This window comes from Nelumbo lutea, chromosome 4 (genome assembly GCF_056320005.1).
Source record: "Nelumbo lutea isolate HS-2025 chromosome 4, American lotus-T2T, whole genome shotgun sequence".
Lineage (NCBI taxonomy): Eukaryota > Viridiplantae > Streptophyta > Magnoliopsida > Proteales > Nelumbonaceae > Nelumbo > Nelumbo lutea.
Genome location: NC_142687.1, coordinates 788,695 through 801,787, shown reverse-complemented (window position 1 = coordinate 801,787; position 13,093 = coordinate 788,695). Strand labels below are relative to the sequence as shown.

The 13,093-nt window shown below is 39.1% G+C and overlaps 1 protein-coding gene and 1 pseudogene across 2 annotated transcripts in view; one reads left to right on the top strand and one right to left on the bottom strand.

Moving 5' to 3' along the window:
* Positions 1-1,137: 1,137 nt before the first annotated feature.
* LOC148853285 (putative UDP-rhamnose:rhamnosyltransferase 1 pseudogene) lies at positions 1,138-2,660 on the top strand (annotated as a pseudogene).
* A 5,855-nt stretch (positions 2,661-8,515) lies between these two features.
* Positions 8,516-13,093, bottom strand: part of LOC148853284 (Gut esterase (DUF1350)) — a 106,721-nt gene continuing 102,143 nt past the window's right edge. The window contains exons 9-10 of one of the 2 annotated variants that reach the window (XM_088983801.1): positions 9,171-9,341; positions 8,516-8,980 (exon numbers count right to left, since the gene is read on the bottom strand). In XM_088983801.1, the coding sequence (XP_088839927.1) occupies positions 8,747-8,980; positions 9,171-9,341 (405 nt within the window). In that variant the 3' untranslated portion in view covers positions 8,516-8,746. The remainder of the gene's footprint in view (positions 8,981-9,170; positions 9,342-13,093) is intronic. The other variant, XM_088983802.1, reaches the window with a different exon arrangement.

Here is a 13,093-nt window from a genome sequence, read left to right as displayed (position 1 = left end):
TTCTAGCACCCATATTGACTAACCAAGGCCAATGAGACACGATCCATTGGTACCTACAATAGGTCTTGTATGTGTCTCCTATGTGGAAGAATGTTCACTTTCTTCTGCACTCTTCTTTTTATCTAAAAGTAAGGAGTCTTCTTGATGGATCTCTCTAATATGTTTCATTTTAGAAGGGAAATTTCACGGCTTCAAGCTTCGGAATACAAAATGCATATGGAAAAGTTCTAGAATACAAAACGTCTCTCTCTAAGAAAATCTCAATGGCTCATGATTGGAAATTTGTAAAATGCACAATCGAAATAACAGATCACTGTACTTGCACTTGGACTATGTGTTCTGTTCGTAATGTTTGAGAGCAAAAAAACCTTCATGTTCGCCGGTGATGTATTCGACAAAAGAGGAAAGAAGAAAAAACTGAACCTATTCAATGGTGTTGGTGGTCGCCGGTGATGTCAGAACGAATGCCGGCGCCAGAAAAGGAAGTGGAGATGGAAGGGCGCTGAACAGGAGTGCCTGGAAGTCGAGAGAGAAGGATGAGCGGGAATAGGGGCTTTTGAGTTTTTTTGGAAAATTCCTGATCATTACTCTGTACTTTTGCTCCAGTGACGATTTGATTTTCCAACTTTAAAATGAAACAATCTGTTATGAATATCACGTGACAGTATCCCTTCCGGCAGCGTATTGGCCAGATAGACACATGGCAACTGGGGGTTACCTGCCTGCTGCAGCGACAATAACGGGGGCGGAACAGCCAGTGTATCTAATTCCAACACTGGGTAGCGTGTATCATGCACCAAATGGGCGCTCAATAACATGTCAAATAGGCCAAAATTACTACACGATGCCAAGAGTGGTTCCAGAGGTTTATAGGAAAGCACCACCACCCGTCTACAGTGTGGGTGCACCAGCGGCAGCAGCACCTGCAATAGCGGCACAAGCGAAGGTCGGGGCGTATGCAGAAGGTGGGGTTGGAATGATAAGGTCAGCAGAAATGGCGGACGCAGGTTATACGTAGATCGCCTATGATGGCGCGGGGAGGCAAATGTACTAGCGCAGCCAGGTGTAGTGCCCCAATATCAGACAATGGCGGCTGGTTTGATATTGTGCGGTGGACATGGCGTCTCTCTCTCTTCCATGGCTAACAATAATGAGCTTCACGTAGTAAATGTTCCCATGGTTAGCTTTTTGGGCACATGATGCCGTTTTTGGAGCTCTCCAATGAGGCGAGATTCTGTGAACCGGGCGCGTGAACCCTCCAATAGGAGGCGTGCACGTCTCCCCTTCGAGTCATGCGCGAAACCTCCATCGCCGTTAGCTTAAGTAACCATTAATCGGTTGAACCGGGTGGAAACTGGGCGGGACGAGATCATAGAAACCGAGTTCGAGAACACAGAAACCGGCGGCATCCTCACCGAATCATTCAACCATATCCGGTGGTAACCAGGTGAGTCATTCAACCATATCCAGCGGCAACCAGCGGCAAGCGGTAAGACCCTCTAGTAAGTGGCTTCTCCTTCTCCGACGGACTTGGAACCCTGTTTTGAAATGTAATTTTCAAAATAGCGGCAAATGTGATTTTCTTCTTCTCAAATGTAATTTTCTTCTCCATCTCCAACTATTTCATGTTGCTTTGCTTTCCTTCTCCAACTATTTCATGCTGTTTTGCTTGTCAGGATGCCACCGGTGACCTATAGAGAAGAAGAAAATCACGTTTGAGATTCAAAACAGGGTTCCAAGTCCATCGGAAAAGGAGAAGCCACTTACCAGAGGATCTTACCGCTTGCCGCTGGTTGCTGCTGGATATGGTTGAATGATTCACCCGGTTACCGCCGGATATGGTTGAATGATCTCAGTGAGGATGCCGTCGGTTTCTGTGTTCTCGAACTACGGCTCGAGTGACTCGAAAATGGGAGGAGTGGGTGAGAGAGGGAGATGAAACGAAGGGATGGTGGGCTCTCGATTGATTTTGTTTTTGTCCCGCCCGGTTCAACTGATTAACGGTTATTTAAGCTAACGGCAATCGAGGTTTCGCGCATGAGTAGAAGGGGCGACACGCACGCCTCCAATTGAAGGGCTCACGCGCCCCGTGAACCCAGGGGTTCACTGAATCTCGCCTCCTCTCCAAGCGTTTATCTCAAAAGGGTCATCGCGTCTCCTTCGTTTCTACACCTAGAAACATCCAAAGACTCCCCAAGATCCCTCCAAGCTTATAATCTCTCCTGCACCTGGTGGAGCTCCCCTTACATCCCGTCGATGGTTTGCCAGAGAATGCAAAGGCAATTGTTGATCTCTCATACCACAAGGTCCATTACCTTAAGAAAGCCTTCGATGGGTTGGAGGGACCCTTGACTTGTTTCTTGGAGAGCTCATCCCCGAATTGGATCCTTCATGATTTTGTGCTTCATTGATTATCGCCCATCACAGCCAAGCTTGGCCTGCCTTCTGCTTTCTTCATATCTTCAATGCATCAATGAATGCCTATCACAGCCAAGCTTGGCCTGCCTTCTGCTTTCTTCATATCTTCAATGCATCAATGAATGCCTTCTTCGGGTCTCCGAGTGCTTTGTTGGGTGGGGATGATTGTCGAAAAGCCAGAAAACTTCACCGTTTCATCGAAGTGGGTTTCTTTATTTGAAAATAATAAAGAAGACACATGAAACTTATCGGTAATCGCTTTCCAAACTAAGAAGTTGTAGGAGTGTAGTGTTATAAAACTACGAAATTGAGAGAATGATGGCTGAGTCATGCCACTTGGTCACTCTCCTTAAAACCGCATTTGCCCCCTATGGTGCAGTCGAGTGATCACAAATTGGTCGCCAAGATAAAACAGCCCACAGGTCACTACTAGGCGTGCACTTGTTTATTAGACTTCCGCGAACCATTGAGAGATGATGCTCAGATTTACGGAGAAGACAAAAAAGAATAATGTCGAAAATGTTGCTCTGTGAAAACTGAGTCGACTAACACTCATTTTATAGAGTGTTCTTAGACCCGAAAGGACAAGTGCCTCTTTAAAATCATGCACCTGTTCAAAGAGATACAGAAGGGAAAGAGACAAGAACCTGTTCGAAAAGACACAGACACGAATAGGAAAAGAAAATTGTTCAAAAAATAAAATCGAAATTAAAATTCAAAAGATTAATTTGGTTAAAAGCAAAACTGATTCGGTTTAGCATGTACACGTACACGTACTTGCACCCACGCCCGTGCCTCGACCCGACCTGGCTCACACATGTGAAAGTAATCCCCAACCACCCCTCACATGCACGGGATATCTATAGTGCTTTCCTCCTATGGGTCCCTACCCATAGAGAGCAAAACTATAGAAATACTCTACTTCTACTCATTTTCCAAGCAATGTGGGACAAGGAATCTTTCCTTGCACTCAAGAGTGGGAAGAGGAAAAAACAAACTCAAAAACAAGATAGGGAGGAGAGAGACTTGAAGTTTTGAATCTCCCTCCAACACCTTTCCAATTGGCATTTCACCTCTATGAGATCCTCATAATGGTCGATGGCTTAGACCAAAATGCTTTAGGTGTCTCTAACTCCCACCAAGGCGATCCTAGGCTGTGATATTGTGGTCATTCGAAGCTGTATGGAGTTCGAATCCATTTGCTTACGCCTCCTCGAGGAAAAACTCTATTGCAAACCAATCATTCCGAACGATCTACTCCCTCCGGTGCCGGCAGTGAAAGATGCCATGGATGAGGATGACAAATGGCTAGACCAACAGGGGTAGGGGTCAGTGGTTTATATTGCATTAAGGAGTGAGGTAACATTGAGCCAAGAAGATGTGACCGAGTTGTCTCTTGGCCTAGAGATTTCTGAGTTGCCCTTTTTTGGGTGTTAAGGAAGCCACCCAAGGTAAATTGGCGTAAATCTCAAATGAAGAGCCACTGTCGCTACTGTTGGGGTGTCGAGAAGGTAAATTGGTGCAAAACCTTTCCAAGGTTCTCTATGATGGTGTGAAAATGATCTTCAAGGGGTTGTTTTGATTTTAGTGGATAGGTTGATAAAGAAAATTAGATGATATTTGAAGGGCACTTGTGTCTTTTTACATGCCACTTAACAACTGGTTAACAGTAGGTACCAAGTTGTCGCATTTTGAAAGTTCAGGTCCCAGATTGTTGCATTTTAAAGTTTGGGGACCAAATTGTCACTCAAGCCAAAGTACAAGGAATTGATCGGGAAAATTTTTCACTTTTTGGGTGAAATTTGGGTCCACCTGCGTTAGAGATAGAGCTTGTGCGAGGGGACAGATGTCCTTTATTTGATTGTGCGGGGTGTTTTGTGGGGCGTTGATGCAAACTCCATGTGAGGGTGTTTGGATTCTCTCCTCATGGAGGGTGCCTAATATAAACTCTAGATCTCTTACTCACAAAAATTCTACCCACGCCTACTCACGACACACTATTCCCGTACATTGGAACATCTCCTTGTGCATAATACTATGTAGGAGGATGAGATGTTCTCCATGTGTAGTTGTTATGTTATATGGGTAGATGTGGACTAAGTTTTTGTGGGTAGGAAATCTAAACTCCCTAATATAGGTGTCACTGTTAGTCACACTCTTTGAGGAACAAATCAGAATTCCATGTGAGGCCCTTTCTTGTGCAATTGGACAGATGGAACAATTATATTGTGCTGGGACAGTTTTTGGGATGATTGTATTTAGACCTTATTCGGACTCGATCTGTAATCGGATTGGATTCAACAAAATTCATAACCGATTTGATTATTGAAAACTAATATCCAAAATCCAATTGGATTTGAAAACCCTATATTCGAGTTCGATTTACATCAGATTCAGATTTAATCTAACTCACTAACATTACAAATTTAATTACTTTTTAACTTATATATATCACTGTAATTATAGCATACTGAATTTATTATATATAAATTCATATATAATATAATATATAAAATATATGTTTTTGTACTTTTAAATATAATTATATAATATTTATATATTAAAAATCAATGAAGATATAATATAATCAGATTCAGATTTTAATTGGATTGGATGGAGTCAATTTGAATCCTTACGAACTCGGAATGCATTCAAATTTAATCTGATTCCACTTTAATTTTTTATATGCAAAAAAAAGAAGTTAATTACTTTTCAACTTTTATATATAATAAATTACTGTAAATATAACATATAGAATTTATTATATATAAACTATATATATATATATTTTATAATTTTAAATATAATTATATCAAATTTATATTAAAATCAATAAATATTATAACATAATCAAATTAAATTCAGATTTTAATTGGATTGATTGGAGTCAAATCCAAATCCAATCTGATTATATAAATACATCACTTAAATCTAATAATTAGATATCTGATCACGGATTTTCAAGTATCATTGACAGTCCTAAATTCCTGGATATTGCAACGGTCCTATCCGGATGCTGGATGCATCAAAATAGATCCGATTATGTTAAGCTCCACCCGATTAAGTTAGTCTCTCCGACATTGCCGTCACATGGTTTGTCAAGTTATTTAGTCTTTGCTTGATGCATGACCCGAACTTTTTTGAGAGTTCTAATATCCACCTTTCTAAAGCTTAGCATGAGTCAAGATCAAGAATGAGCCTTTTTTATTTTCTTTCAATTGAACATGGAAGCTATAATTTTTTATTCACCAAAAGCTTTTTTCGTTAAAGTTCGATTTCACCATTTTGATTTTATTCTATCAAAGCTTTTCCATTGCATGAAATTCTTGTCTTATCTTTATTACATTTTAAACCCACCGTATTATTATTTTCATATCTTCTGTTTTCAACGAGGTATTGCCATTTTATCATTTTTTTTTTCTTTATTGTACATTCTTATTTTCTATGCCCTTGATTGTAAGTTTGGGAAGATTTTCATAGATAGTGTTTTGTTAGTAACTTTCATTCTCATTCCGGTCCAAAAATCCTATTGATTCTCTTTTAAAAGATCAACCTCAATGCAAATCCTAATCGTTACCCTTCTTTTGAGATCGACGTGGGTTTGATCTATTTTAAAAGACATAATTTTTTTTGACCCCATAACTCCCATTAGAGGGGTGGCCTATGTTGATATGACAAAGAGACTATCGATCAATATTTTCAAAACGTCATTGACCCAGATAGTCATGGGAACGGGTCGTCTTTATCATGTAACCCAAAGAGACTATCGATCAATATTTTCAAAACGTCATTGACCCAAATAGGGGAGAGAAGCTTCTACGAGAGAGTCTCCACCTCTGGGTTTCTAGAGGTTTTCTCTCTCTTCTTTGATAGAGTCTCTATCTTGGGGTTGTCCTCGGATTCTTCTCTTCTTTTCATTTCAGTTGTTCATTTTTTTTCCACTCTCTCTCTTTCTACTCAATTTTTTTCTTCCATTCTCCTTTCCCTCACTCCTCTCTTCTTCTTGATTAACTTGGTCCAATCTTCCACTCTATTTTGTTTCTTCTCATTTTTTCCCTTGTTTTTTCTTTTGTTATTTTTTGTAGGGATTTTAGTATAGGAGGCAGAGTGTTCAGCGGTGGCCGTAATCGCTAATTTGATTCACCGTTGGTGATTGTTTCCCTATTTTACTTAACCGACACTTACAGTTCTGGGTGGATCCAGTTCCGATGATAATAAATCTGACAATTACAATTCTAGGTGGTTAACGTTCTAGTTGGTTCCAGTTTTGGAGACATCAATTCCTATAGTTTCAGTTCCGGGTGGTTAAAGTTCCATTTGATTCCACTTTCGGCAATAACAGTTCTGATAGTCTCAGTTCCGGGCAATTAAAATTCCAGTTGGTTTCACTTCTAGTGATAACAGTTTCGATAGTTACTTTTTTTTTTTTTTTTTTTTTTTTTCTGGGTGGTTAAACTTCCAATTGGTTCCAGTTTCGGCGATAACAGTTTCGACGATTACAGTTCTAGTTAGTTCCAGTTCGTTAAAGTTCTGGTGGTTAAAGTTATGACGAATCGCTATTGTATTTATCAATATCTTTCAGTGGTTGGAAATGTGGTCGTTTATCTATTCTGTTAGTGATTCTGCCTCACCTTTTATCCATTGCAGAAGTTTCTTCATTTCTCCTTTATCCACTGAATATTTTGTTCTTTCTAGAGACTTGTATTCTTACTTGGAACTGTTTTCATTCAATGTTTCTATACTTTTTGCTTGGTACTATTACCAGATACCACTACTTTGTATTCATATAAGTTTCATAGTTGAATGAAATATGATATTTTGCCTTCAAAAAAATAAAAATAAAATAAAAAGTAACATTTATGTCCTAAACACAACTAGGGTTTTTTACTTTTTCATTTTTTTATTTCCTTTGAGTCTTGACTAGGCTGCATTTGGCATTCTTTATTTTAAGGATTTAATTATCTTTTTTTTGCCGTTAAAAATTCAAGGTTCATAGGGGAATTTTAACAGCAAGAAGGAGATAAGAAGGAATTCCAAATGCAACATTAGTCTCGTCTCTCTTGACAGAGTCATCAATGGTAGCCAATGGTGTTTCTTTTTTTGGTAATCACCATTGGTGTTTGTATGTTTGACCGAATGATGTTTAAACTGCCTCTACAACATGTGGATGATTTCAAACCTTTTCCTGTTAATCAATGAATCTGTTCATCTGCACAAGTTCATTCTTTAGAGCCATGGACTGCATAATGCCATAAATTATTCAAAGTTCAAATGTTAATTTGTTGATTCTCTATCACCAACTTTGAAATTAGTTCTTACTCAATAGTCACTTCCCAATTTGACGGAAATGTGAAAAAACTTAGTGTTACAAACTCCTTCCTTCAACCATTTTATACTTAGATTTTTGCCTCCATAACACTTCTTCCAACTTTAAGGTTCATGCAACTCCTTATAAACACCCAACACCAATCTATTGTGATCATTATTACTATGAATATTACCAAAAGCTTCCTAGCTCCATGTTTTCAATCTATGAAGTTTTAGAAAAGGTCTAACCAAGGAGATAGCTGCCACTAATTCTCCCCAACTATATCAAGAAAATTATGATGATAGGTCCACATTCGGTGGAACCTAAAAAGGCTTAGGATTTTCATGTTTCAACTATATTCTCCTCCATATGGAAAATCAAAGGGCTATGACTGTAGTTGAGCAATTCTATCATCCTATCTTAATTTATTATTTGTTCTTTATTATTTATAAACTTTAAATATTTTTAATTTTTTTTTAAGTATATGCCTTTCTACCCCTTAAGGCTTATGCCTCACCTTTTTGAGCCATTATATCTCAACTACACCCTTTGCCTTTTAATGCTTTAGTTGGCAGATTTGATCAAGGTTAAAGGAGAGACAGTGAGACCAGGGAAATTGGGGTTTGAGAAGTAGGGGTACAACATACTTGCATGCAACATACTTCGGATTGTACCTATAAAAAAAATAAATAATAGACAATTACCATTTTTTATCTTTTCTCATTTGGAAGGTGTAAAAACATCGTGCACTACTTATCCAACTTGTGTTTGGCCTTGTAAATTGTAATATGAAGAGACAATCTGAGAAGTTTTCTTATTTATGTTGACAGGCTCTGTATGTGACAAATAACTAGCAGTAAAATAGCCTAAAAAAACTAGCAATAGAATAAAGTAAAGACATGATCAGCGCCTTGAGATTGGTATTTGCACTATATCTTTCTACAGAGATGCTTCCTTTTCTCTTTAACTTTACCCCAATTGACCTTGTTCAGTTATACATTGCTGCCTTGTAATTTAATCTTATGATCTCAAAAGTCTTGGACCTGAGTTTGATACCATCCAAGATGTGATCACATCCACCAGCAGGTCTATGTCCTTTGAAATCTCTGCCCTCAGGGTTGTTGAGTCAACGCCCAATGTATTGCCTACTTCTTTGGCCACCATTTCCCATGCTGTACCTGCGGTCAGGTTTGCTAGAAACTCACCTCCACGGTTTACTGCATCTGCCATTGCTGGTGGAACATCTGGGAGAGCCTGCAAAAATGTTAATTTGTTCTAGTTTGTTTCCTTGTATCAATAGATTACAAATATATCATGGGAACTGTGCATAAATGAGATTACTGCTCCTCTTTTGCTTCACACTAGAATCAGTTGAGTTCTCATTGTTTTCGTTAATGATGAGGGAAAAGGGTTATTGAACTAAACTAACGGGTGCCAGATTCACCTGTTTCAAAGGAAGCCCATGATCTCCAGGCAATGAACGAATTGACATATCCAGTAGAGAACTAATGGCAGAATCTGAACTTAGCATCTGTGCTAATGTTGAGGTTTCATCAATTGTGTCATCTTTGAACTTAATAAGAAGGTTCCTTGAAATCCCATAATATGACTTTACCTACAGGAGGGGTAAATATCTCTGCATCATAAGCTCTAAATGATTATTAATCGAATTGAGGATCTACAAAAAGGAAACTGTCCAAATATCATGGAGAAAAAAAAGGCCATTACCCAATGTTGGTCCCAGCTATGTGGGGTCTTAGGTCAGTGTAATTCATAACACATGTTGGTCCAATTAAAGCATCAGGGAAGCTCCAGCCAAAAGGCATGGCAGTTTATTACAAGGTGACTATTCATACAAAAGTTCTATTGCTACACGTGTCATTTCAATTTGAACAGATTTATCCAGATTTAGCTCTATAGGCATGTATTTATCTTTGTAGTTAGGATCTCAAACAGATTCACTGATTCACAATTTTGCATGCATGACTCCGTGAAACAGTTGATAAGACATTAACCAGTTACATTTTCACTGTCATCTTGTTCGTTGCAGCCATATGATCCAACTGATCCTGCAGATTGTACATCTGCTAGACTGTCTTAACAAACCTTTTCTATTTTTTCCTCAACCTTTTTTAATAGAAATATGAGCAAATAACTCCCTCATATAAAAGGAAGAGATCCTACCATAGATCCTAGGATCCTTTTTTGATAATAAATACAAATTCTATTCAAGAAAAGGAAAATTGAAACATGGAACAGGTGAAACAAGAACTTCAAGGCCTCAACAAAACAAAATCACCAGCGTGGTCACATACAAAAAAGCACCTGCCTCATCTCACTTGTTAGACAGTTTTGTATGCCCTTAGCTTCAATCCGATTTGATGTACTTTTGATATTTAGTGTAAATAAATAAAGTGCATGTTTGATTCATGTTGTTTGGTATAATTCTGTGTAAGACCCCAAAACTGGACACTTATAGAGACTCATGTTAGTTTTAAATGTTCACAGCCATTGGATAAGTCTGGGGAGATTTATCTTGCCAAGGCTGATACTGGTGTGCCACCAAGTGTTGGGATGGCCTGTCTCAGCCACCAGGGTAAGACCCAAGGCACATGCAGTATGGGATTACTCTAATACTTGAACCGGACCAGATTTCTAGTGTTTCCCTAGACCTTGGAGACAGATGGGCAAAACTGGAAAGTTACACCTGACCCCTAGACTCGATTATGATACTTCACTAGGTGTCGGATCAGGCTGTCTTTGATATGCCAATCAGTGAAATCCTTAGCGGGGATCAAAACCTGGGTATGTTGGGACAGTCTGAGAATTCATCTGAGTGGGTGATCATAGTGACAGGATCAGCCCCTTTGTTTGACAAAGGTAATGATCGGGAATGCACTCTCTCTGATGGAAACCAAACTTCCGGCAGTTGGTTTCAATAGTTGGAATTTTGTTTTGCCAAATATATATATATTTGGTTAAGTGTAAGACCATTTAGGATAGTCTGAGAATTCATCTGAGTGGGTGACCATTTGGGACAGTCTGAGAATTCATCTGAGTAGGTGATCATTTGGGACAGTCTGAGAATTCATCTGAGTGGGTGATCATAGTGACAGGATCAACCCCTTTGTTTGACAAAGGTAATGATCGGGAATGCACTCTCTCTGATGGAAACCAAACTTCCGGCAGTTGGTTTCAATAGTTGGAATTTTGTTTTGCCATATATATATATATGGTTTCAAAGTGTTTGCAAATGATTTTAATTCCCGAGATCCATGTGAGCAGAGAGTGCGGCACTGTTCCTTGCAGCCGAGGGAGAGGTCCTCTCTTGTCGGGCAGTGCTTGATCATTAAGGGCTGAGAGGTTAAGTGTAAGACCATTTAGGATAGTACCTGATGGGTTAATCTTGCACCTGCCCACATTCCCTGGGTTTTTATAAGATGGCTTGGCCCAGGGACCACTTAATGTAAGTGTTGGGCCCATAGGGTTCATGTGATGGGCTCAGGGGTTCACTGAGCTTTTCAGTGAATTCGGCTGGGCCTTGTAATAAAGGCTGGGCCGAACCCATGTGGCTGGTGTGTAGATCAATGCTTGGGTCCCACGCCATACAAAGAAGCCTAACTGGGCAGCAGATTGGAAACTAGTTAAGCACTGAACACTTAATGGGCCAAAAGCCCATTTCGAGCTGGGCTAATATGATCACCCATCTATGGGGCGGATATGAGATTAATGTTAGTAAAAGGATTGGGCCTTTAACCTTATCCACTCTGGGACCAAATTCAAATCAGATTTGAATTTGGCAACCTCCTGATAAGATCAGGAGTAAGCTAACTTAATCTGCAGAAAGGACTAAGATCATCCCCTATCCAAATACTGATTTAGATTGTGATTACTCCTAATTAGGAGGTTTCTTATTCAAGAAGAAAAGAGGAGAAACCCTAAGAGAAATATATCAGATTTCGAACCAAGGGTTGTAAGCAAGAAAGCTTCCTGCGAACTGAGATCAGATCTCATTCACACTCCAGAGAGAAGAGAAGCAATTCAGCCATCTTCGTCCCAGGAGTTCTCCTCTAGCTGCCGCCACTCTTTCTAACAAGATTCGATCTTTGAAGAAGAAAGAAGTCAAGAAATCAGTTCTTGACATTAGTCTTGCGGAAAAGACTGAAAAAGATTTGGTGCTTAGAGTTTCCAGAGGATTCTTGAGAAGGAATCAGTGTGTAGGACGCACTCTGCTGGTTCCGTTCCACATATAGCTATGTCATCTTCAGTAGAAGCGGATCTTGGTGTCCTCTTTGGGTGTGAACACCAACTTTGGGAGATACTGCTTCTCTGGATCAGGTATAATTCCTCCCTTCCCTTTTGGTTCAAATCTGGTTCGATTATGGTTCAAGTAGGATCATTGAATATTGTATTCTAAATTTAGGGAATACGATTCCCAGTTGGGAGAATGTAAGAAAATTTTTGAAATTCGCCCACCCATTCCGCAATCTTTATGGTGTCCATTAGATGGATCCTACCATTCTTTCAGTGGTATCAGAGCCACAGGTTCGAATCTTGAACCAAAAGAAAATCAGATTTGAACCTGTGCAAATGGACAAAAGTTGTTCTGCCAAGATTTGCGCAGATTGTTTTCTTTATTTCAAGAATCTGTTTCTTGTTAAGGGCGATTGATCTGAAATTAACTTTTGTTAAATCCAAAATTTATTTAGAACTGTTCTTTATTTATTTTGATTTAATGGACTGTTCGAACCTGGAGATCGCAGTGCAGATTTGGCACAGATGGTCTGTGCACCATTTTTTTATTTATTTTATTCAATTCGGTCTGTAAATAATTTTTAAAAATTTTTCTAGACTGAATATATAGGATTTTGATCAAGAATGTAATTAATTAATAGAAATAGGATTTCTGTAATTTTTATTTTCTTGATTGAAGAAGAAGGCGGCGCTGGAGATTTGCAGATGGAGAAATCGCTTTCTGTGATTTGCAGTTTGTGAAACTGCAACCCTAGTGATTAACCTCTGTTTTGCAAGTGGTGCGAACTGTCCAATCTAGTTCGGACGATTTCGAACTAAGATTGGACCAAAACTATTTGGACCGAATCTAGGGTTTGAAGGGGACTGTTTTTCAGTCCATTTTTCCTCACACTTGTTGTTCCAAACCTTATGTTCAATTACAGGGATTAATTCGGCCCACCTGTAAAGCACAGTTTTAAATGGTTAAAACTGCAAAAGTCCACTCTTGTGAGAAAAGTTGTATGGGCCGAACTGCTAACTACGATTCAGCCCATATACCTAGTCGACATTAATTGTTAATGTTATGGATTTTAAATAGGGTGTTCAATGGGCTTTACAGCAGTTAATTGATTG